This window comes from Rattus norvegicus, chromosome 15, assembly GCF_036323735.1.
Source record: "Rattus norvegicus strain BN/NHsdMcwi chromosome 15, GRCr8, whole genome shotgun sequence".
Classification (NCBI taxonomy): domain Eukaryota; kingdom Metazoa; phylum Chordata; class Mammalia; order Rodentia; family Muridae; genus Rattus; species Rattus norvegicus.
Window position 1 is genome coordinate 56,358,643 of NC_086033.1, and position 26,686 is coordinate 56,385,328.

Below are 26,686 nucleotides of genomic sequence, written 5' to 3' on the forward strand. Positions count from 1 at the left end.
GAAGGGCCAGGTGGACCATATGATGAGTCCATGAGCCCTAAGAGGAGGGTCAGGATGGATCCTGGGTCACAGACAGAAGGATCTAGAAGGCAACTAGACATTTAGCTCACTGCCATGAGAACACACTGAAGGCCTGGGAGTGGCTGAACTGAGAGTGTAAAAGATAAACAAGAGAAAAATTAGGTGGACAGAACCCCCAAAAATCCCTGATGTCCAGGAAATAATCGATTTTCTTATCTGTCATGAGTACATCTATCTTCCTTTTTTTTTTTTTTTTTTTTTTTTTTCCGGAGCTGGGGACCGAACCCAGGGCCTTGCGCTTCCTAGGCAAGCGCTCTACCACTGAGCTAAATCCCCAGCCCCTACATCTATCTTCCTTTAAGGACCACTTGGGAGAGGGCCTCTTTTTCATCTAGTCACTTTATCATTAGGGTCACTTCTGGAAGAAATAAAAATAGAACAAAACCCTTCACTTTCTAACATGAAGTTTTCAATTACTTCTTGGCAACCTTTTTCAGACGAAGAAAAGTAAGCTAGTTGCGAGATGTATACACATAACAATAGTGCCTGTGCTTTAACTAACTAAAAATTGTTCTAATAGTTTTATCAGTTATTGCCACAGACTTCCTGACTCCTCTGAACGTGTGTCACCACTGTCAGCCATCCCTCCTGGACACATAACCACTGGTGTGGCTAGAAGTGCCAGATGCCCCTAGATCCCAGGACGTGCGGTTTTCTAGCCTTATTTATTTTCTCACACTTCGCCCCTCAGCCTAAAATATGACTGCCATGTAGCCACCTGCCTGCCATCCCCTAGGCTGTCTCCCCATTCTCTCTTTTTTATGGAAAGGTTCTCAATTAACCTGTAGCAGAAAGAAGAATGGGGGCGTGCCGGGGGAGGGGGCGGTTTGGTCCGCCCTTCCTGGCTGTCGCCACCTTGCAGGTTATGACACAGTGACAGAGGGAGGTCTGAGGAAGGAGGCAACCAGGAGCTGCTTATTCTTCTGGAAATCCCAGAGCCTCCTGGTACAGACAGCGTTTCCTACTTTCCCTGCGGCTCTTTTGTGTGACTTTGAGAGGGGCTCTCTGGTGACTGATTCCTCTCTGTGCGCTCGCCTCAGCGAGCAGCCAGGCTCTGGGAGGGAGGACCCAAGCTCAGCAGTGGCAGAGGCAGCCAGCACAGACCTCAACGGTGCTGGAACCGGCATGCGGTTTTTGAAGTCAGCAAAACCAGAAATCAAATTACTATCATCTTATGCTGCTGGAAGCTTAAAGAGAGGGGATTCCACACTGGCTCAGTCACCATGCGACAGGCGAGTCACAGGATAGCGGACCCTGGCGACAACGAATGTAAGTTCCTGGGCTGCTGTCTTTTACTGCTGTGGGATTTTCTTTCTGCTTAAAGTCACGCTTGGCCACGATGCCGTCATTGCCGTGAGAATTTCTGATGTGGAAAGTTCTGCTGCTCTTCGGCTCGCGTTTTCCTTTCATTAACTAAGCCAGAAATACAAGCTCAAATTCCTGACCGCGGCTGAGGCACTTCTGCCTGAGACTAAGAAGGGTTAACCCAAGAATATTCAGTTAGGATGGCATTAACACTGTGTAGGTTTTTAATTGACTTCCTTAATTGATATAGAGGGCACACTGCCCTCCCTCCTCGTTTGGATCTCATGCTGTTTTAACTTTGTGATGGCTGAACTCTTGGAAGCAGCATATTCAACCCGAGAATTAGCTGAAAGATTTTCACCGGATACAAAACTTTTCTTCCTTAACCAGGAACACGTTTGTGTCCCCGAATACTCAAAGTGCTTTTTTTGGCCTTTGCTTCCGTGAGAACTTACAGCTCAGCCGTGGGCTCTCCCTAGCACCGTGAAGGGAGGCATAATCAAGAAGCATCACACTTCTGTAACTCTTACTATGGAAGAGGAGAAGGCAGCCAGAGGAGCCACACATGTTCTCCGCTTCAGCACGTCCTAGCGCCAGGGCACGAAGATGAATGGTGAGCCCAGGCTATGACCCCCTAGTCTCTCCACACTTCATCTGCTACAACTTCCGGCTTAGACATGGAAATTCTTTGTGAAGACAATATCTCTCTGAGCTCAATTCCAAACTCCTTAATGCAATTAGGTGATGGCCCGAGGCTCTACCATAATGACTTCAACTCCAGAGATGCTAACACTTCGGAAGCATCGAACTGGACAATTGATGCTGAAAACAGAACCAACCTCTCCTGTGAAGGGTACCTCCCACCGACATGCCTCTCCATTCTTCATCTCCAGGAAAAAAACTGGTCTGCTTTATTGACAACTGTCGTGATTATTCTCACCATTGCTGGAAATATACTGGTCATCATGGCAGTGTCCCTAGAAAAAAAGCTGCAGAATGCCACCAACTATTTCCTGATGTCACTTGCCATAGCTGATATGCTGCTGGGTTTCCTTGTCATGCCTGTGTCCATGTTAACCATCCTGTATGGTGAGTGGGGTTAGCATGTCAGCCGTCCCTACGGTAGTCCCCAAGAGCTTGTGCATGCTGTTAGCGGAGGGACTGGGGCTCCAGAGAAAAATAAACAGACAGCTTTGTTTTAGCCTTAAAATTCTATTTTTCCTTGAGAGAGAAAAAAAATCAGACAGCCTAGTACCTGATCATTGGTGAATTTGTGCCTTAGAGTGGATACATTTTGTAGAGAAATTATTATCTATGTTCCAATACTCCGTGAGTATAATTTAACTGTCATTCTCGGTCTGTCCGTGTGATTTTTTTTTTTTTTTTGCTTTTGTTTTATCTTTCTCACCCAGTTCTCAGCATTTCTAATGGAGTGGTTAAAACCTTCCCAATTACCTTGGAACATTTGCAGAGAGAGCATTAGTGCCGGAGTGGGTTTAATGTTAAAATATTCAGAGTCTCCATTAGAATAAATGAATTACTCTGGTTTTAATTGCTCCCTGTCCCTAGCCCAGAGAAGAAAATACGGAAGAAAGCCTTTGGGTTATACCCTCAAGTCTTTAAAAATGTATACACATAAACTCCTCCTGTCTGGTTTTAGAGAAGGATGGAGAACAAACTGAAAGCTCTTAGTCTTGCTTTCTTTTCGATCCAGTTTGACAGTGTCAAACTTCTCAGGAAGTCACCAAACACTGGGACGGCTTTCATGGGGGAGCAGAATGTGATATTCTTTCAAAGTATGACTAATACAGCCAGATCTCTCCTAACAATGAGCAGATGAGAGAATATTTGCACTGCTGGCACATGTACTCGGCAGTCACCGGACCTACAGGCAGTTTTAGGGACACCTTTAAAGGAGAATTTTCTGGCCAAGTTCTAGAGGCTATAATCTGATCATGTCCATCCTGCCCCAAAAAGCTTCAAGGAAGAAGGAATATCAAGCATCCATTTGCCCTGGCTTGACCATTGAAATGACACACCCAAATAATTCCATTAAATTTGCTTATCATATCTCAGCCACTGGAGAGAGGCTCTCACTTCCTAAAACCCTGGCCAACCCTCAGAGGCAAACCCTACTATGGGGTGGGAGGGGTGACTCTGCAAGAACCCAAAACCGCAGCAGGAAGTCAGAGTGACCTGCTGGGCAGCAGGGGTAGCCCTGGCCACGTAGGAAGTGCAGCAGGTCCCTGGACTCAGCTCAGGGTACAAGGCTGCCCCCTAGTGACGACTTCTGGGTATGCAGCCTACACTTGCCCAGAGTCTACTTGACACTTAACCAGGCTGGTCCTAGCACACAAGTCACAAATCTGTCTTGCACAAGTATTCTCTTCTTACCCCTTGGTAAGAAACTTTGAGGGGAGAAGTTTCTTTCCTGAAACCATAACTAGCAGGTTTTGGATTAGACTTAGGACCAGCATCCTTTCCTTCTCTGAATACCCCTGGAGGCTGTAAGACAGAAATAAGACTTGTGGAAGAGGAGGGCCTGCTCACCCTGAGCTCTGTACTATCCTAAAGGAAGTACTGATCTCTAATCTTCCTTCCCATTTGCAGGCAGACGCAATATTGTTGCTCCTTCTGTTAGCAGAACAAATTGATAGTTTATCCAAGTGTTTGATCCTCTCCAAAACACTCAGGGAGGAGCAGGGCACTTCGTTTATGTCACCAAGGCATTTTCCATCTTCCTAAGGCAGCAGAGAACCTGCCCAGCTTCCTGCATTGGACTCTGGGAAGTTTTAAAATCCTCTGATGTTGAGGCCCCACCTCTAGCCGCCCTCCAGAGAGAATGATTTAACTGGGCCCAAAGCTATACTGGTTGGTTATGACGCTCAGGGAGACGTCGGGGGTGGGGGGTGCCAACACCAGCCTCAGCAGTATGATTTCTAAGTTTTTATAGAAATGCACATTTTCCAGCCTGCTCCAAGCTTATTGGACCAGAATCACCAAAGGCAGGTCCCCACAAAAACCAGCTGTCACCTATGGTTTGAGCACTGCCCCGAGACAAAGCTCCAAGGTCAGATGCCCTTCTTCACCATCCTTAATTTTTCTCACATGCCCCAAACTTGAGCTTAATAAGACATTAAGGGACTGTGCACCATAAGTAAAGAGAGTCAAGAGATTTAAAGCCATTTCGTCCCACAGTCACTAATTGCCTGCCTGTGTGAGACTGACTGGACATGTCTTAGGAGTGACTAAGATTGGACAAGCCACAGGAAAATCATATGGATAAATAAAGGCTGCACGTGACTGGCACATCAATTAAGGGGCTCAGAACATAACTTTGGATGGATTGTTAAATAAAAGTGGCTTTGCCAGGTAAAGGGAAAAAGAGACTCATCCAAGAGGAAAAACCAAGTTCCTCCTTCATTCATATAATTCCGCAGTCCAGACACCTTCAAACCTGAGCTCCCCTGTCCGTGCTGTCACAGCGCACACTTACTGTTTGTTCAAGTATCAAAACTCTCTTGTAGCCCCTTGCCTGTCACCTACACTTGGTCCCCAAGTTGTAAACAGTTGTCCTGGGGTATAGATCAATCACACACTGCAGAAAGCTTGAAGCTACTCACTGATGCTAAACTTCTCCCCACAGGGTACCGGTGGCCTTTGCCTAGCAAGCTCTGTGCGATCTGGATTTACCTGGATGTGCTCTTTTCTACGGCATCCATCATGCACCTCTGCGCCATCTCCCTGGACCGCTATGTCGCCATCCAGAACCCCATTCACCACAGCCGCTTCAACTCCAGAACCAAAGCCTTCCTGAAAATCATTGCCGTGTGGACCATATCTGTAGGTAAGCTGAACCATCATGTAGGGTTGCATTTGAAACTAGAGTCTGTCCTTTCCCAGGAGACAGGTCCCACATGGTTGCGCTGAAACCTGACCCTCTGAGTCTGTTGTTTCACGTGTGCAAGGTGTGTCTCAAGTTCATGATTATCGGAGTCGCTTTAGGAAGGGAGAATCTGCGATGTCAATGGCTGACAGCACGTGTTGGTATTGTCTTGCACATGTAAGAAACAGCACACTAGCAGCCTGAGGCAGGAGTGCCTGTGTTCTTTCTCACATCCAGGCTCAGTACTCTAAGCCCGGGGTCTCCCAGAAACCTGAATTTGTCATTACTGAACTGTGATTGCTAAGGAATGTGGGCACTTGTCCCAGACAGCATAGTCCTTTTAGGAGGAGGATCCAGAAAGGGGCATCAGCTGAGGACAGAGGGAAATGGCTCAAGGGCTGGGGCATTGTAGCCACCCGGTAACTCTGTGGCCTTTCTTCCTCCTGTGACATCCACACCAAAGGATTCCAAGCCACTTCAGTTAGGCTCGATTACACACACTCACCTCTTGCTAATATTGATCTTCTGTCACCATAGTAGGATCTAAAGGGGCAGCTCTCAGGCAGCAAAGTCAATTTCACCTGTCCCCTCAAAATACTTAGTTTGTAATCAAAGACTCCCTGAGACCTGCTGTAGAGTCTCGAAGCTTCTCAGACAGAAGTGCTGCATTTGCTAAGGCCCTTGGGTTCCTACTTCCAGGGAAGACTGCAGGATTTGATGGTAGGTTAAAATTCCAGAACTCATTTGATGCTACTCACCCACTTTGTAATTTAAAATACCTATTAACGGGGTTGGAGAGATGGCTTAACATTAGAGCTCTTGCTGCCCTTGCAAAGGATTTGTTTTGATTTCCAGCATCTACCATGATGGCTCACCACCCAGTTCCAAGAGATTCATCACCCTCTTCTGACCTCTTAGGGCATCAGGAACACGCATGTGTGCAAACATACAGGAAGGCAAAACTCCCACAACAGATAAAGTAAAAGCAATTTTTAAAATACCTATTAGCAAGCACAGCTTGTGCTCATTCGTTTCTTTCCTGCTAATAACAGGAGTTAATGTGACACCGTCTCCACTTTGAGGAAGAGGAAACACGCGTGTTCTAAGAGGGGTGTGTGCAGCGAGTGTGAGCACAGTGAGAAGCCTCTGGCTCTGATGCTAACAGCGATAAGTTATGTGTTACACAGCATCTCTGCACATTTTGGGGAAAACCTCATCTGTTTTCCAGCCCTATGTTCTCACTAGAGGTCGGCAGCAGAGACCATTGTGTTTGTTTGATAAGTTGGGGAACCTCAGGAAGGAGGACTTGTGGTTTCCTGTGTCACATGTCTGACTCACTAGCGCTATAGACTTCTGGCGTGGAGCCCTGCTCTTTCTGCTGCGTGTACCACACCTTCCTTAGCTGACAGCTTCTGTTCCAAGAAAATGCTGCCGGCATTAATCTGGGCAACTCAGGGCTCGCCCCACCCGGAACAGGAGGGTAAGCGGCCAGCAGGTATCCAACCGAGCTGCTTGTAACCACTCTGGAGAGCCCTTAGGTTTAAATGACGGAGTGATCCTAAGATAGGTCCATGGTTGAGGACCACAAGCCAGGTTATCAGAGAAGGGAACAAGAACAAAGGGTCAAGTGCAATTCGTGCAGCAAAGTTCACTGCATAGACTGTCCCTCCGGCCACGAAGAAACTGAAGTGACCCATCACCTTTTCTTCTCGTGTGTGTGTGTGTGTGTGTGTGTGTGTGTGTGTGTGTGTGTGTGTGTGTGTGTGTGTACATGTATAGAAGTTCATGTCGGGGCTGGGGATTTAGCTCAGTGGTAGAGCGCTTACCTAGGAAGCGCAAGGCCCTGGGTCCGGTCCCCAGCTCCGAAAAAAAAGAACCAAAAAAAAAAAAAAAAGAAGTTCATGTGTCTGCACATTCAATGCAGTGGCCTAAGGTTGACGCCAAGGACCTTCTTTAGTTTATACTTTATAAGGCGGGTCTCTCGCTGAACCCAGAGCTGGTCAATCTGACTAGTCTGGTCAGACTTTGCTCCAGGGGTCCTGTCTTTGCCTCCTGAGGGATAGCATTACAGGTAGCGCAGCTAACATTTATATGAGTGCTGAAAGTCTAACTCTGGCCTTCACATTGTACGGCAAGGACTTGTACCCACTGAGCCATCTCTCCAGTCCCAGAGTCTACTATATTTTACCCTTGGCCAAAACAACTCCCATCTCTTTCAACCTTCACAACAACACCATTAACAAAAGTTAGAGATTCTGACTATTGTACAGACCCAGCCATGTACAGAGCTCCTTGCAGATAAGTCCTTTACACAGGATAGCAGCACTTAGAGCCAAGAGTCATCTCGGGCCAATCCAGTTCTGTACTTTATCTACCACCTAATAAGGCTGTCTGCCCTAGCTCTTTCTGGCCGTCATCCCAGAAGGAAGACAGGTTGGAATGGTTGTAGGGACGCTGACCAATGGACATCATTAAAAAAGTATCATTCAGAAATTATCATCCCTCCGTCCTGTGGATATTCTAGAGTAAACCAGATGACTAGCGTGTGTTCAAATGTCTCTCCCAGTGTGGTAGAAGACACTTAAACCTAACAAAACTAGAGGTCACCCAACCTTGTAACTACCTGTGAGGTGGTCTTCTGAGAAACAATCAGATAAGAAATGCTAAAAATAAAATGTCAGTTCTCCCCTGGCTCCCAGAGAAGCTCAGCGCTCTTCTTCCTGACTTTTCTTCTCTTGCTTCTGCTTCTACTTTTTTGTTTGGGTCTGAGGTTTCCGTTTGCTCTGCATGTGAATTTATATGTGGATCCTTAGTCCATCTGCAATTATTTCCTGTTGTTTTGTTTTGCTTTGTTTTTAATCCTGTATAGTCAACAAATGAAACTGATTTCAAGATGTACACTGTGGTGATTGAACGTACAAAAATTTTGTAAAGTAAATATCATAATTAAATTAGTTCATTCCTCAATCCTCTCACCAAGACGCCTTGTATTTTGCAGTCAAAACCCGGAGGAAATTACAAGAGCAGAACTCAGAATTAGCAAATGTAGACACCACATCCTTCACTAGGTCCCTGGAACTAACCATCTCTCACCACTACCACCACTACCTGTTTCTGATAATGGAACCAGTCTTATCGGAGAGGAAATATTCTAAGAAAATGGTTCTACCCTCACTTCTGGCTAACAGATTATTTAAACATGAAACCCATTGGATCAACATTTCCCAGAGTCCCATGCTGAGAGAAGGGAAAGACAGAAAGGAAAGAACTTGCAACTCCGGAAGAGAACTCACTAGTCTTATATCTTTTCAGACTCCTTTGCAGGGCAGACCAGAGCCAGACAACAGTGCTCAGTGCTGGGTGAGCCATGATCAGGGCTGTTTAATGATACATCTTACCCTCTATTGAAATTAAAGCTCATGGCACGATCTCAAAGGCAGACTTGGGGGTCACTGGACATTGTTGTCTTTTGCAAGGTATCCATGAGGACTAAGTTCCCTTCCTCTGCATCTCTGGGTCTTTTTAATTGGCATGTCACTTGTTGGAAGCTGCCGGAGCCCAGATTTTTACCCTAAAATCCCTGCTAGCAGTGTCTCCCTACTGTTTCTATAAATCCACCTTTTCTTAGATTCCATGTATGAGTGAGACCATTTGTCCTTATTATGCTTTCAAAACTTATGCACACTTTTGGAAACGGGAAGATTTCTTTTCTCTGGCTGCATAGTACAGAATTCTATTTTATACGACCTACTTTGCTTTTGATTACAGTTAAGGATTTTACAGACTATTGTAGAACTTTTCCTCAGCTTACTGATATATTCCACTTTCTTGATAACTTGATGAATACAGAGCTAATCTTGTATTTGTACAATTTCTTTTCCTAGCTTCCTTATGGGAAGTTGAGAGGTGGTCATTTTTTCCTTTGAGTTCTTTACATAAGAAAGAAGTATGTATAGAACTTAGTCCTACCTCTCTGGTGCCATTTAACATATATATATATATACACATATATATATATATATATCTTTAATCTTCATTTACACTATCTACCCCTCTATGGGTTATTAGCTACACACAAATAATTTTATCTGTCATACTGATCTCTAACTTTACCAAATGCTCACTTCATTTCTAAAGATGCTTCTTGCCTTAAAAATCAACTCTGGAGATATTATGTTTATGCCAGATTTCCCTTGATCATCATTTGTCTGACTGTATTTTACTCTATCCTGGTGTTGAACTATAACTTTGTATTTTAAATGTGCTACCAGGACAGAAGCACAGTTTCTGAAAATGCAATCCATCTTTGTCTTTAAACAATTTTTATTTATGTGTAGGTGTGTGTGTATGTGTGTGTATGTGTGCATGTGTGTGTGCGAGTGTGTGTGTGTTTGTAGATAAGTGCATTGAGTACAGGTGGCTGTGGAGAGTAGAGATGTCAAGTCCTTTGGAGCTGGAGTTACAGACAATTGTGAGGTGCCTGACATGGGTGCTGGGTCCTCCGGAAGACCAGCAATTGCTCAGACTGCTAAGCCGTCACTCCAGCCCCATCTTCGTCTCTCAGATGGAGTGTTTAGTTCTTTTAGGGTTGATATCAGCCAATCTTTCGCTGTTCTTCTTTTGGAATGTTCAGAACTGTCATTTACCCTTCTCTGTAAGCTTATTAATTATCTATTCTTTTATATTCTCTTAGCAAAAGCAAAATGCTTTTTTTTTAATCATAGAGAGCCTAAAACAAGTGATTTTACACTTCTTAGAAATACAAAACCAGGGGTTGGGGATTTAGCTCAGTGGTAGAGCGCTTGCCTAGCAAGCGCAAGGCCCTGGGTTCGGTCCCCAGCTCTGAAAAAAAGAAAAAAAGAAAAAAAGAGAGAAATACAAAACCCTGAGAACACTTTAACTCCACTTGCCCTGAGGTCCTTTCGGGTTTGTACATATGGATGAATAAGACCCAAGACGCCGTCACAGCTGCCCTGCGGACTGGGCGTGTTTTCCATGTGCAAACTGTCCCACTGCCACGCGCCACTTTCTTCCCTTCTGCACTTCTGCCTGGGTCTGCAGCCTCACTCCTGCAGACAGCCACACAGTGTCATGCTTTTACTTGGCTCTCCATCTTTGTAGCTCTAGGTCGCTCTGCTTTACCTTCATTTAAAGCACACACTGTACAGTACAGAACCCAAACTGACCTGGTGACTCGGACCCATGACGCCACCTGCTTGAGATTCTGTTGTCAGAAGAGCACAAATTCAAGGCCCACCTCGGCAACTTAATGAGAACTTGTCGTTAAAAAATAATAATCTCAGTCTGTAGCTCAATGGTAGAACACCTGTCCTGCATATGAGAGGATCTGGGTTCAATCCCAGATTAGAAGTGGCTGGTGGCACCAGAATCTGTAACACAGATAAATAAACAAAGGAAGGAAGGAAGGAAGCAGTCTCTCTCTTCAAGAACTTTCTCCATGGCCATCTGAATCTCTAGATTATTTTAGTTTGTTGTTTGTAAGAATTCGGCTGTCTGGGTGTCTCCATTCGTATTTTAGCGATTTTCTTAAGTGCTGCCCGGAAGTGGGTTATGTTTGTCTTCATCCTGAACTTGGTTTGTGTGGATTATTAACCTTGGTGTTCAACGTCACCTTGTAGTCATTTGGGAAAACTCATAAGCCATATTATCACACCCGCCCTGTGCTTCCTTGCCCTCTATCTGAGGCTCCAGCTTGTGCCCATGGAACTCTGGCCCATGTTTCTCAGGACTCAGTTTCCACATTCCCTCCCTCCTGCTCTCTTCTTGCTTCAATCTGTGTAACAGAGTCTTGCGACACCAGCTATTTCCAATCTACTGCCAAACCTGTCTAGTGTGTTCTCTTAGACTGCGTTTCAGTTACTGGATTCTTAAATCTTCCTTGTTTGATTAGTTAGCAGAGTTCAGTTTTTCAAACATCCTCTACCTTTCCATCTATCAAACGGCAATAACTGTTTTCTGGATACCTGATACCTGGTGATTCTTGACCCCTGGTTTGCCCTGGCCTTCCTTACTTTTTTGAGTTGCTATACCTAGATTTTTTAAAATTGCATTGTGTGATCTTATGTAAAAGCCTTGTAGCTTGTGGACTGATATTAGCTCTCAGCACAGGTGAATCCATGAGCATTAGCAGACCTGGTACATGTGTGTGTAATGTGCATGTGTGTGCATGTATGGGCAGGAGCCCTCAACCCAATCATACTACTTATTTTAAGCAGTGATCTCAAAGGAACTGACTGCTATCCTGCTGTCACCTTACACTCCCTCTGTATCCCCCTACGATGACAGGTAAAAACCTGATGTGTCTTGACTTTAAGAGCTCTGACCTCAGCTCTCGTATCCTCAACCCACAATATGGCTGTAAACTCATTCAACCTCTGACAGATCAGTGAGTGCTTCAGAAACAAGATGGCCCCCATACCCTGAGGCTCAGGCCCTTCCCGTCTGAGCTAGCAGCCCTCACTCAGAGACCAGTCTGCACACTTGCCGTCCTCTTCGCTCTATACCAACACCAGCAGGCCTCCTTCTGTTCGGTCCTCTCCAGCCTATCTTCATCTTAACCCAGTTTGCTTCACTGCCTTATATACACCTCACACTTGGGGGTGAATTTTATTCTTTCTCGAAATATGACAGCAAATGTCTTTAACACTGAACATTAGCCTGTCCACATTCACCACGACAGTTGGTATCATTAGTTTCCTGTTGTCTGTGTGTGTTATACCTGTTTTTCTGTCATTCTTTCAAGCTGCTCCCCTTTCCCCTTCTTACCGAACTGCAAATGCTTTTTGTAATTTCCTTTATCCCTTCCCTCTTACTATAACTTCTACTGGATTTTTCTTCTCATTCCTCTCCCAATCTAAATCTTATCCAAGATGAGTATTCCAACCTTTCTACTTAGGAGCAGAAAGTGGGAGTCTCAATTTCTCTCATCTGCCTGTATCCCCAGGTCATCATTGTTGTTGCTGCTGCTGCTGTTGTTGTTAGTGGTGGTGGTTGGTTGTTTGTTCCTCAGAATTTTTAGCTCATCTAAGTGGTGCAACGGGCCTTTTAACACAGGTCACAAAGTTCAGCGACCACAAAGATAAAGAGGCATAACGAATTCTGTAGAAAATGGTTGGTATGACTAAAATCATTGTGAGCAAACTAAAAAATACGAGACTCACAGACCAAAAACTGTTCTTTTTAAGAGGCAAAATACACTTAGATCTTGATTTTTTCTTAAGGACAAATAATCCAGTAAGGAAAGAAATAAACCAAATAAATGGGCAATTTTCAGAAATATAATTTGAAATAAACAGTAAGGGCCTGGGAACATCGCTCAGGGGTCATGGAGACATGGCAGGAGCATGCCGTGGCTTTTCACTCGCTGGCCAGCCAGCCATCGCGACCAAAGATGCCCCACCCCCACCCTCGCACACTGCAGGGTGACCTTGGCACCGTGTGTTCACCCACAGTCCCAGTGTGACAGGGGAAAGGATTCGCTCTTGTACAACCTTGCTAACGCTATTAAAAGCAGACACCTGCCCTGCTTGACAATTTTTTTTTCCTAGAAAAATAAAAGTAATCGTAGAGTGTTCAGCTCCTCTCAGTTGAGATTGGGTTGATTTATTCTCTACTTCAGGACCATTTGAAGCTCTCAGAGTTACTGATTAGGGCATTGGATATTCAAGCAGAGTCTCCTGAGACATGTCTATAGGGCTAAATGCAGAGCTCAGGTTGTGGCTATGAACTGATTCTGATTGTTAAGAAGGCTGACGGTGTTAGTTATGATCACAGGAGACAGGAAATTGAGGAGCTGTTGAAGAACTTCTCATTTACAGAGTCCGAAATCCTAAAGAGTGGCAGAGCCGCCATCCCCTCCTTCAGATCACATGGTTGTAGTCACCACGACCATTACTTACAAGATGGTCTAGAGAACCAAGAATGTCACAACTCCATGATGAATCAGAGAAGACTTCCGGAAGTGTTGGCCAGCCTTTGGGGCTTATGTTACAGATACCAGAGTCCACCGCCTGCTCACATAGCCTTTCAGTTCCCTGAAGTGGGTAAACCCCATCATTTGCTCATTTCTCCCCCTTGCTTACTGCTATCAGCAGAGCCATTTTCTTGCTTGTCTAAACTTGCATCAACTAGGGAATTAGCATAATTACAAATCAACCCTGTGTTCCATCTGTAATATCTCTCTGAGTGAAGAAGAGACATCAAGTGAATAATCCAGGGACTATCTGTGGATTATAGCGTCCTTCTCAAACCCAATCCCCACAGCCAGAGGTAACTGTGACCCTGCTCTAATACATGAAGCGAGTGAGCTCTTTCCTTGATCACCTTGCTGATGCCATGGCAAAAAAATATATATGCCATTTATCTTGTTATTAGGCAAGATAAGCACGGGAGAGGAAGGGGAAGGTTCTGCTTACACACGGTCATTTGATGACAAGCACATGCGCCCCTTCTAGTCCATTCTCCATAAGTAGAACTGCACTGCAGAAATGCATGTTCAACTCATGGGGTAATTTCGAAGTCCTAAATAGAAAGATTTGCCTCCCAAGGCTAAGCACGACCGCTATTGTCTGTGTTATTATTTCTGTAGTAGACAAAGGTAGGCTGGGTGGCATTTAGTCAAGGCCTCCTTCTTCAAGGACTTGACGCAGAGACTACACCAGAGCTCAGGCTCTTGTATCAAGCCTCTTCTTTATTCAGAAGGAAGGCCTCCCTTCCCAGGATGCACACACGGGGACAGTGAGAACAAAACAGCCTAACCAGTTTAATTCATCATTATTTTCACAGGAGATTTTTAGCATCTTTTTGTACACGTGCATTCCTACTTAGCCACACAGTGTATGCGTGCATTCCTCGTTAGTCACCCAGTGTATATGTGCATTCAGATATCATGGCACCCCACAAATGTGGCCTTCTGTACATCTTTACATCCATCGATAATTTCAATTTAAAAAGAAAACCATGAGGTTTTGCCCTTTACACTTACAGAAAGCTCATAGGGAAGTTGGATCTGAAAATACTTCTAAACGGTCTTTCCGATAAGTGAACATCATTGACAGTTCCTAAGACAATGAATGACCAAAAGCAATTTAAGGAACAGAGAGTTCATTTTTGGCTTAGCTACCATCTGGGGACAGCGTGTTCACATTTTTTAAGCAGACTTCCATAGGCTGTGACCGAAGCTGTACATCCTAGTACAGTCTAGCCCGGTCTTCAGGTTGCAGTGCCTCCCTCCCCCTCCCCTTGCTTACAGGATTTCTACTTTTACCACCCACCTCTAAGAAGCCTTCCTCAAGCTTCTCTTCTCTCCAGAAATTAGGTATTATCCTACTTTGGTTCTTCCTTCCACGCTCCTATCTCTTCACATCTTCCATTTATGTGATAATAATCTTACTTCCCTGTGAGGTCACAAGTTTCCAGAGAACAAGAAATAGAAAGCAATCCAAACAAAAGTAAAGCATACTTCATCTTGCTCCCAACCCCTCTGATGATAGAAAACGCCTATCCAAGCGCTCCGCTGAAAACTCATTTCTTCAGTCTGACACCGAGACACCTTTAAAAGAAATTGTATTTCTATGAGCTGTTTCCGAGCTATTTTTAGAATGTTTCCCTATACTTCAAGTAATAAAGACTAATAGTTATGCAAGAAAGGACTTGCTCCATTGTCCTACTCAGCATCGGACTGCTACGCTTATTAACAACGCCTAATTAGTAGCGGCTGTAAGAGAGCCACCCTCCGTGGGCCTTGCTCTGTTGTGCTCCCCATTTGCTGGGAAGCTTTCATCTGGGGTTTTGAGATTTCTTCAGAAAGCATTTGGGAATCGTTCCTTTCTAAAGCGGGACTTCCCAGTTTGGAATCAAAGTGCTCTCTAAAAGACGTTGCTTTTTCAGTTGGGTAAACAGGTGAGGGGAGAATGAGAAAAAAGGAGAAAAAGGCAAGCAGGCAGTCTTCTGTATCTAGTGGGTCTCCCGGGCAGGATGTTGGCACCTCACTTCTGCTTGTGGGATTGATTATCCCCTACCCACAGGATCATTTGGTTGGCAGAAACGGTCCATGTCTGGTTTACTCCTGATACTTGTTTCCTTTATTCGGGAATGCCACCTTCTAAGGAAATTTGCATGTCAAATTACAATTAAATTTTTATATTCTGAATGTGGAGTCCCCAAGACTTATTTTCTTGGGTCCTTCAACTCCATAGAACCCTTCCTCCTAGCAGGGGAATCCTCTCAAAGGTCACATTAAACAGCAGTGCAAATGAGTGAGAGCCCACAGTTGGCAGGGGTCTGTATAAGCATGTGAGGGTACAAATGAGCACCCATCAGGTTTCACATGGAAATGCTCACAGACGGTTTTAAAATAAAAACCAGACATAGGGATAGGAGGGCTATGAGAGGACCACAGGGTGGATAGGCTCCCAAAATATTGCAGATGTGCATAAAATTGTCACAACTTAATTTTTAATAAAAATTGTTAAGTATGTAATAAGCACATTAAAAACCTGGAGACAGCTCCGGGCAGCAGAAAGTAGAATTTGCATTACGATCAACATATAGAGAACTCTGGCACGGCTTGGGGATCAGGAAAGATGGCCGAACAGGGAAAGGTTAAACTTGGATCTTGAATGGTGTACACAGGGTTGGCAAAAGAAAGGAAGAGGGAGGGAGAACTTTCAAGAAGAGATTGCTATGGGAAAGGGGCACCACAAACAGAGTTTCTCAAGAAATGGATAGGGACAGAGTGCTCAGCCTTGTCTTGTCCCTGCTTTTAGTGAGATTGCTTCAGGTTTCTCTCCATTTAATTTGATGTTGACTTGCTGTATATTGTTTTTATTATGTTTAGGCATGTGCCATGATCTCTCCAAGACTTTCAACATAAAGGGGCATTGGCTTCTGTCAAAGGCTTCCCAAACCCCTGCAGGCATCTAATGAGATGATCTTATGATTTTTTTCTTTGAGTTTGTTTATATAGTGGATTACATTGACAGAGGATTCACCTAATCCTGTAAAGATTTGATGCCTCAGAGAAGGGGGATATGAGGGTGGGGAAGGCAGCCTCTCAGAGGCTAAGAGGACTGGGGAGGGGGTGAAGAACTCCAGGAAGTGGGGGACTACCAGGGAGACTCCAGTTGAGATGCAAATAAGTAAAATAATTAATTTTAAGTGGAAAATAAATAAATAAGTTATAATTTAGGTGGAAAGTTAGGCCTTACTCTTAGTCAAATTAATATTTGAAGAAAAGTATAAAGGTACTCTTCACAAGTGATAAATTTTAACAGAAAAATAATCATTGACTGAAAAAATAAATTGTTTCAGGTTTATTTTATTTCATTCCAAGAAAATAAATGTGAAAAGCTCTATAAAACTTAAATAAAAATTTTCAGAAAAGAAAAATCAGTTCACTACAAAAGAGTCTCTCAGAGTACACAGACCACACTTCAGGGAAGGCCCCACGCCCAGTACAAAATGAACTCAATGATCTTTGGGGAGGTTTTTAGTCCCATAATGCATTGTCTGGGCATTTGGTATTTACCTTCCTAGTCGTATATACTGTGGGTTCTGGTTTTGTGTTTTTGTGGGATTTCTGGGCAGACAAATGCGTGTCTCTACATCTCTGTATGTTTCTTGTGTTCTTCTTTGGCTCTTATTCTCCACTTGTTTTGTTCTATTCTATTTCATTTCTTTTTATTTTATCTTATTTTAGTTTTATTAATTTTTATTAGATACTTGTGTTTTCTAATGAAAGAGAAAGAAAGGTGGGAATTTTGGATGGGTCAAAGGATCTGAGAGGACTTGGGGAAGGAAGAACTATATTCAGAATGTATAGTATGAAAAAAATGAACTTTCTTAGAGACCCTGACAGAAGTCTTTTATAACTCCAATATTCTCTAGTCTTCTGCCATGGGTATCAGTGGTTGGTTACACAAATCCATTTATCTAAGGCCAGAATATTGTCCCCCTGGCACGCACAAGTCCAACTTGCCAGACTTGTCCTTCTCGAGCATCAACCATCTGCTATTTTTATATCCCAGTTCCAGGATTAACCCTGGCTCATACCAGTCACATTGTAAATTCTTGCTTGATGACATCTAGAGAGCGAAATATTTTTATCAGAAAACTTGCAGAATTCTTCTGCACAGGCTGTTCTAGGGAAGTAGCCGATGGGCACTTTCACTGGTCTATGATAAACCTTCAGAAGGAGGCAATTTTCTGAGGCGTTCCAGGTCCCTGGGTTAGGGCCTCTGTCATTGGCATTGCTGTAAGTAGAAATTACAATGGTGTGTTTTAAAAGTGGCATCCTGGAAGTGAATTTTCAAATTTACCTTTCTCATTCATTATTAACATCTAGCTCCAGTAGTTAGGTCCTTTGGCTGTGGTGAGGTGCAGAAATGTTAAGAACCTTGTTGCCCAACACATGAAAACATGTTCTTGAGTACTCTTAGGGTCAAAACCACTCAGCTTGCCACTCTTGGTATTTTCAAATTGTGTGTGAGTGGGGTGAGTGTGTGTGTGTGTGTGTGTGTGTGTGTGTGTGTGTGTGTGTGTGTGTGTAAATGAAGTCATATTATGAGGACCTTGCCACACACATTGCTTGAGACGGGTCTCTTGTTGTTCATAGGGAACCTTCTGTCTCCACTTCCCATACTCAATTCCCATACTCAATTAAGAGCACTGGGCTTACAGACAGGATTACAATGTCCAGGCTTCAACGCCAACCCTAGACAACCAGTCAAAAACAGTAAACTTAAAATAAACATATAATTTGTCATTATTTCTACACAGCATTTAACTGTGACTAATGACATGAAAAATCATCGTTGTAATTCAACTCTGTGTGCATCCTGGGGATCCAAACTCAGGTCCTCATGTTATGTGACAAGCACTTTACCCACTGAGCCATCTCCCTAGCTCATTCTTGGCTTATTAGAGTCTCTCTCAAATGTGGATTCTCTTCCTTTCTTCACTGCCTTCTGTGGAGCAGATTCACTACGATGCCTTTTCAACCCTTCCCCTTTCTTAAAGTACTAACCCCACCACTCCAAAGATGCATGTGGGTGGTGATCTCTAACAGGGTACATTTCCAAGCCAAGTACATCGCCAAGTTGATCATACGCAGTGTGATACAAGAGGCAAAGGACTGCCTCCTATCTACTCCCTAACAGGTCAGTCCGTACATCTACCATTGGTAAACATGCTGACTAAAATTTTGCTTCCTCTGAAGAGAGATATTCAAGCTTGTCTTAAGTTAAAAGAGATGATCTCCAATTACCAGGTGCGCTGGAAGCATGGTGACTCCATAGCTTGTGCCTTTATCTTAGATACTCCATATAGGGCCACATCTCTGTCCATCCCCTGGCACACACACGTGTATACATGCTGCATTTGATGTTGGAGGCTTCTTCAGTTAACCAGAGGATCCTTTGTTTTGGTCGTTGTTGTTGTTGTTGTTGCTGCTGTTGTTTCATGGTTCATTGAGTCCATTGCAAGAGGACAGTGAGCTAGGTGACTCTACCCAAGAGCCTTTGTTTTCTCCACCATCCCTAACTCCCTACAGCACCTCTACCCCAGTCTTTCAGCCACTCTACCCCACCTTCGCCCTGAAGATATATACACAATGCTGTTGGGTGTTGGAGGTTCATGACAAAAACAGCAAACTTTCCTTCTTATCATTATCTGTTTAGTAGATAGGTTTCCGAGATACACTCAAACATAGTAGCTTTGTCAGTTGGCTTCCCTGAAAGCTATGTATCATGGGCCTGAGCTAGACAGGAAGAAATAGAAGTATATGCACATACGTATTTAACCGCAAATGGGGGGCACATTTATGTTGCTGAATAAATGACAAGTGAGGGAAGAAAGGAGGGAAAATAAAGAGTGCCAACCAAGAGCTGAAAGAAGGGAGAAAATGTTTCCCCAGAGGCCCTTGTGTGTTTCCCTGATAAGGAAGTTGTTTCAACAGTCCAATGACTGCTTATGCCTGCCTGGGTGCATATGGGACCTTACTTGGAAAAGTACAACAAATGCGTCTGGATGAACATCTCCACCGTGGCTTTTCCAGTATTTTCACAGATTTAATGTTGGTTTCCTTGGGGACAGTTCTGGCAAAGCTGGCTGCAGACCGAAGCCAAGAATGAAAAATCATATAGCACAAGGACTTTGCACTGAGACTGCGAGATGCACGCTGTCACTTTCCTTGCACCGTCTCTCCCTTAACGCAGGAGAGCCGCATGTTAATTCCACCAAGAACTGTCTTCGTTGTGTTAATAAGGTTATATCTCCAACCATTTCGTCAAAGTAAGAGCAATTGCAGGGACAGTGTGCACAGGGAGTGCTCGTCAGGGGGATGGAGAACTTAGATTCCAGTTACAGCCTTCATGGCTCCTTGCCTCAAGCCCTTTCCATGGTCTATATGTAGCCCTACCCATTCACCTGCATGCTTTAAAGCATTTTCTCTATTAAGTTTGAATAAATCATGCTAAGGAAGAGACTCCACAGGAGACTGTGACTGAACCATAAATGTGAATTCTTGCTGATGATCCAGACGAGTCTGAGTGGGACATAGATACAAAAATGATGGCCCCTGAGGACCTCTGCACCTTTGGGTAAAAACTTTCATCTCTTCAAAGCATGACTTCTTTGAAAAGTGCATAGTAGTTACTGGAAAATGCATTTTCTTTTCTTTTTTCTTTCCTTTTCTTTTATTGGATATTTTCTTTATTTACATTTCAAATGTTATCCCCTTTCCCGGCTTCCCCTCTGAAACCCCCTATCCCATTCTCCCTCCCCTGCTTCTATGAGGGTGCTCCCCTACCTACCCACTCCCTGCCCTGGCATTTCCCTACACTGGGGCATCGAGCCTTCACAGGACCAAGGGCTACTCCTCCCACTGATGCCCGACAAGCCACCCTCAGCTATATATGTGGTTGGAGCCATGGGAGCCACATGGAGATGTGTACTCTTTGTTGGTGATTTAGTCCCTGGAAGCTTTGGGGTGTCTGGTTGGTTAGTGTTGTTCTTTTCATGGGGTTGCACACGCCTTCAGCTCCTTCAGTCCTTTCGCTAACTCTCCCATCTGAGACCCTGTTCTCAGTTGAACGGTTGGCTGCGAGCATCCCCCTCTGTATTTTTCAGGCTCTGGCAGAGCCTCTCAGGAAACAGCTATACCATTTTCTTAAAGGCCATTCACAGAGAATCTGATTCAATAGGAGCTGAGGAGCTTCCCGAGATAGACTACACTCAGAGGCACACCTCAAATGTTAGAGATTTAGGCCTTGCATGAGCCACACACTATGCATACTTCTGTCTAAACTCAGAGGATGTCTGTTCAGTCCATGTGTTTGTTATGTAAGCCCCTCCAGCAGCAATATGCAGAGAGGACAACTTAACCATGCCATAGAGCATAATAGAGTATTAGGTGCTCCGGGCAAGAGATGTTATGGAAAATTTGGGTGAAAGTCTGCTCTGGTCAGAGTTGCCACATATTAGTAGAGACCAGGGTCCTCTGTTGGGGTCTTTAGTCTTGTTAATGAAATAATTTAAGAACAGGTTCCTAAGAAAGCTTTAAAACAATGTTGTTACTGTTTAAGAGGAAAACGAAAGTAGACAAACTGTTCATCTCAACAGCTGTCCCTAGGATGGCTAAGAGGAAGGAAGAAAAAAAGTCATGCACTTTGAATTAGGCATGGAAGTTCAGGGTAGAAAAAGGAAGCCCCGGGTACCAGAAAAGGTGTACTTAGGCTCTAGCTATCATCAGCAAAAGGAAAGGAAGGAAGGAAGGAAGGAAGGAAGGAAGGAAGGAAGGAAGGAAGGAAGGAAGGAAGAAAGGAAGGAGGAAGGAAGGAGGAAGGAAGGAAGGAAGGAGAGAGAAGAGGGGAGGAAGGGAAAGAGGAAGAGAGGAAGAGCGACAGGGAAAGATAAAAAAGGTAGGAAGGGATGTAGGAAGAAAGGGAGGAAGGGAGGAATAAAGGGAGGGAGGAAAAGAGGGAGGAAGGAAAAAGGGAGGGAAGGAGGGAAGGAGGAAGGGAGGAAGGGGGAGAAAGACAGGGAGGGAGGGAGACAGGGAGAGAGGAGAAAGGAAGGGAGGGATGTAGGAAGGAAGGAGAAAGGAAGGAAGGAAGGGAAAAGCCCATGGTAGAGCCTTACAGTAGCCCTATAGCAACTGCGCTAGCAGGTGGGAATTTTGGGAAGAAAAAGTGCATTCCTTCCCAGAGGTAACTATTCCTCATTTCTTGTTAGCATGATCTTAAGGTAGATCCATATTCCTAAATGATGTCCCTTAGCCAGGTGACTGACCTCTGGGATATAAGGTCTCCATCTAAGCCGAAGGTTCCATTCTCTTGACTAGAAAGAAAGCATCTTCCCTTCACTGGCCTTCACTACTCCCGTGACAGGAATACATATCACTGGGCTTCTATCACTGACACAAGAAATACTTAATACTACAGATGTTCTGTGATAAATCCATCAGGATTTCCTCAAGCAGGTGTACTGGCCTTTCCATTTTTGAATTTCCTCTCATGTTACCTTTGATCTAAAGTCTGTGCTAAGGAGCAGTTTTCATTCCAAGTTAATGAGAATGTTAAAATGTAGCCCCTCTTATCATAAATGGCACCACGATATTTCAAAGATGACCCTGCCCATTAATAATTACTTCCCCTGCCTGTAACAGAAAAACAAAGGAAACGTTGAACCATTTCCCTGATCTGTTCTGAAACAGCTCTGAACATCGCAAGTCTTACAGGGCATTTACCTCCAATGGAACTACCTTTCGATAACCCTTTCAGTATCCCTGTTACGTCTTAGCCATCAGGTCTCCACAGCTGAGACTCTCAGCAAGCTTCATAAAGCGATTTTTGGACCAACAGCATAGAATCCAAAGCACAGGATCCATGCAATTTTCAGAGCCAACCATGCACCCAAGCACCTTGGGTGTCACGGTTACATAGAAGGAGGCTAAAGCCTCTCACTGGTCTGACCAGCCACAGCTTTGCCTTCAGACCTCTAACCGTGGCGTTTACAAACATATGATTACTTTCAAGTGGGGTTAGTTCCTGGTTGGATACACTGAGTTGTAGGAAAACCCCACTGGGAGAGTGATGCTAAGAGTCTATTTTCAAGATGATTTTCTTGGTTTTCTTTTCTTTTCCAAAATAGTCAAATGCAGAGCAGAAAATTGATTCTTTAACAGCCTCTCCGGGTTCATCAGACTGAAACAGGAGGGCAATGGCCTTAGAGCAGGAAAAGCCTGAAGGGCCAGAGGGGTTCTATTCTGCCCCAACCTCCTGCTCCAAATGAAGCTGGAGAGCAGCCCCAGGGTTGATGTGCCTCCACACTGATTTCCTTCTACTTCCTGTGGTATCTTTGGAGTCAAGATTGACCCAAATAATATATGTGTTAGGAACATGGTTTTTTCTAGGGCAGATATAAGGAGTTCAAGCCAGGCTGTATTTATAGGACCAAATTTAGCTTCTCTTTCATGTCAACATCGAAGAATAGCTAAGTTGAAATCACTCCTGTAATGTTAGAAGGCACAACAGGTTAACCAATTTGGTTAGTTTAATCTGTGTGTGCATGCATGTGAATCATGTGTAGGGATGCATATATGTATACAGGTGCTTGTGGATGCCAGAGCATAACTGTGGGCACCTTGTCTCTTGTACAGAGACATGAGGATCAGACATAGGTTCTTACACATGGACAACTTTACTGACTGAGCTAACTCCCCAGCCCGATTGTGTTAGTTTAGTATAGGTTTAAAACAACAAGCTGGTATCATCCAGTGTTGTCTCCAAGCAGCAAATGCATCCAGTCATGTGTCTGTAACAGCGATGCAGGATTTGCAAGCCAATCCGAGTTCACACTGCTCAGTGATGATGAGTAGGGGACCAAGACTTGGAAGACCTGGGCTTCTGCTGGCTACCAAAGCCCTAAGCTCATTTCCATCTCCATAACCTTAGCTATACCGAGTCTTGAAGTCTTACCATTGAGAGTATTTAGGGAGCTCTCAAGTGAAACACAATGTGGAATTTTTTAAAATCTGTAAGTAAACCATTGGCTTAAATCCAGTGTCACCACCTCAATTAGTCGTGATCTGCAGACTGAGTTTACACCATCAGTACAAGTCGAAGATGGAGAAAATCTATCCCAAATCCGCCAAGTGATCTAGTTGGATATTAAACCATTATTGGGCTTCAAGGTACTGAGTCAACCTTTTTCTCTTCCTTTCCCTTCTTCAAAAACTGAATAATACAGCAGCACTTGAAATATTTTAATCCTAGCGCAGCTATTTCCATTTTATGTTTTGTCTGTCACATGTAGTATAGCGTAAAGTTGCAAGAACATTGTCTGCTGGTCTATGCTATGATCCTTCTGTGTTAATCTTGTAGTGCTAACACCTCCCCGTCTCCCCTCAGGTTCATAATGACCCCAAAACTATAAAGTCTTCCCTCATGTATGTCCAGCATGGTGTATGAACTGTCGTTCCCAATCCACTCCTGGCCAACCGGCTAAAGTGAAATAAATTAACCACACAGCACTTTTGGTCTGGTTTCAACTCACTTCCACCTCATGGAAGTCTACATTTGTCTCTTTAGTTTTGCCTGCTTATCATTAGCTCAGGTGTATTTGTTTGGGTTGCAATAAATCTTATCACCCATGTATAATGAACTTAGAATTCCCGTTTTCCAAAACCACAGATAATATGTATGTTTTAAAAACAAATCTCATTGGACTAGATGGATGAAGCAAAGAAGTGCAGACCGACAGGAGCCGGATGTAGATCGCTCCTGAGAGACACAGCCAGAATACAGCAAACACAGAGGCGAATGCCAGCAGCAAACCACTGAACTGAGAATAGGTCCCCTATTGAAGGAATCAGAGAAAGAACTGGAAGAGCTTGAAGGGGCTCGAGACCCCAAAAGTACAACAATGCCAAGCAACCAGAGCTTCCAGGGACTAAGCCACTACCTAAAGACTATACATGGACTGACCCTGGACTCTGACCCCATAGGTAGCAATGAATATCCTAGTAAGAGCACCAGTGGAAGGGGAAGCCCTGGGTCCTGCTAAGACTGAACCCACAGTGAACTAGTCTATGGGGGGAGGGCGGCAATGGGGGAGGGTTGGGAGGGGAACACCCATAAGGAAGGTGAGGGGGGAGGGGGATGTTTGCCCAGAAACCGGGAAAGGGAATAACACTCGAAATGTATATAAGAAATACTCAAGTTAATTAAAAAAAAAAAAAAAAAAAACAAATCTCATAGCGAAATATGGAACCGTGACTTTGCTATTTCCACCATTCTTAAGTGTGTCACTGAATGGCACTCAGGGCCAGGATCATCTGTCATCACCGCCATTTCCAAACCTTCATCGTCTAAACAAAAACTGTGTCCATTAATCACTAATGCTTTCTTCCCTCCACCCAAGCTCCCAGGTTGTCCTTAACCTACTTCCCAATGGTTTGTCTATTCGAGGCATTTTATGTAAGTGGGCTTGTACAATGTTCGCCCTTTCCATGTTCAGCTCGCCCCATCCCCCTTAGATTACCAGCTAACTGCTAAATACTATTCTGTGTGGGTGCAACATCTTGCTTATTGATGAATGGGAAGTTAAGCTGTTTCTGCCCTTTACTGTGAGGGACATTACAGTGAATGTTTGCAAACAAATAACTATTTAGATTCTTGTTTTTAAAACTTAGGTTTGTACCCAGGGGTGGAACTAATGGGCCCTTTATAGATTTAGGTTTAGTCTTTGTTTTCTGTTTCTAGTTTTTTTGGGTTTTGGTGGTTTTGTTTGTTTGTTTGTTTGTCTTTGAGGAATTGCCGATGTCTTCCCGAAAGCAACTGGATCTTTTTGGGTTCCCATTATCAATATCGAAAGCTTCTCTTTTCTCCACCCCTCATCTGCACTCCTGCTTCCAGTTGTTTTATTCTGACCACTGAATTACATGTGAACTGTTATGCCCTCGTGGTACTAATTGGTATTTCCCTACTAATTAATGGAATTGGCGTTATTCCATGTTTATTAGTCACTTTCATGCTTCTCTGGAAATATCTGAGTTCCTTGCCCATCTTTACTTGGTGGCTTTATCTTGTTGAGTTTTGGGTGCTCTTTGTCTGGCCTGGAAATGTAATGTTATCTGATTTACAAATATTTCCCTTCATTCTAACACATAATTCCATAAACCCTTTTGATATTCTTGACAAGGCCCTTTAATATACAAAGCGGTCTAACTTTCGATGAAGTTATATACATCTATTTCTGTTTTTAAAGTTTAAACTTTTTCATTGAACATAAGTTTCTTTACATGATACATCTGATGACACGTTCCCTCCCTTACCTCCTCCCAGATCCTCCCCTGCCTTCCTGACCTTCCAAATCCACATCTTCTTTCTTTCTGTATTAAGAAACAAACAGTCATGGGGCTGGAGAGATAGCTCAGCGGTTAAGAGCACTGACTGCTCTTCCTGAGGTCCTGACTTCAAATCCCAACAACCACATGGTGGCTCACAACCATCTGTAATGAGATCTGATGCCCTCTTCTGGTGTGTCTGAAGACAGCTACAGTGTACTTACATATAATAAATAAATCTTTAAATGGAAAAAAGATAGCATTTTCAGCAAATGGTGCTGGTTCAACTGGAGGGCAACATGTAGAAGAATGCAGATCGATCCATGCTTATCACCCTGTACAAAGCTTAAGTCCAAGTGGATCAAGGACCTCCACATCAAACCAGACACACTCAAACTAATAGAAGAAAAACTAGGGAAGCATCTGGAACACATGGGCACTGGAAAAAATTTCCTGAACAAAACACCAATGGCTTACGCTCTAAGATCAAGAATCGACAAATGGGATCTCATAAAACTGCAAAGCTTCTGTAAGGCAAAGGACACTGTGGTTAGGACAAAACAGCAACCAACAGATTGGGAAAAGATCTTTACCAATCCTACAACAGATAGAGGCCTTATATCCAAAATATACAAAGCACTCAAGAAGTTAGACCGCAGGGAAACAAATAACCCTATTAAAAAATGGGGTTCAGAGCTAAACAAAGAATTCACAGCTGAGGAATGCCGAATGGCTGAGAAACACCTAAAGAAATGTTCAACATCTTTAGTCATAAGGGAAATGCAAATCAAAACAACCCTGAGATTTCACCTCACACCAGTGAGAATGGCTAAGATCAAAAACTCAGGTGACAGCAGATGCTGGCGAGGATGTGGAGAAAGAGGAACACTCCTCCATTGTTGGTGGGATTGCAGACTGGTAAAACCATTCTGGAAATCAGTCTGGAGGTTCCTCAGAAAATTGGACATTGAACTGCCTGAGGATCCAGCTATACCTCTCTTGGGCATATACCCAAAAGATGCCTCAACATATAAAAGAGACACGTGCTC

At 43.9% G+C, this 26,686-nt stretch overlaps 1 protein-coding gene across 1 annotated transcript in view; it reads left to right on the top strand.

Annotated features, from left to right (window-relative positions):
- Positions 1–2,004: 2,004 nt before the first annotated feature.
- Positions 2,005–26,686, top strand: part of Htr2a (5-hydroxytryptamine receptor 2A) — a 68,057-nt gene continuing 43,375 nt past the window's right edge. The window contains 2 exon segments of the mRNA NM_017254.1: positions 2,005–2,475; positions 5,033–5,233. Coding sequence (NP_058950.1) covers positions 2,064–2,475; positions 5,033–5,233 — 613 coding nt within the window. The 5' untranslated portion in view covers positions 2,005–2,063.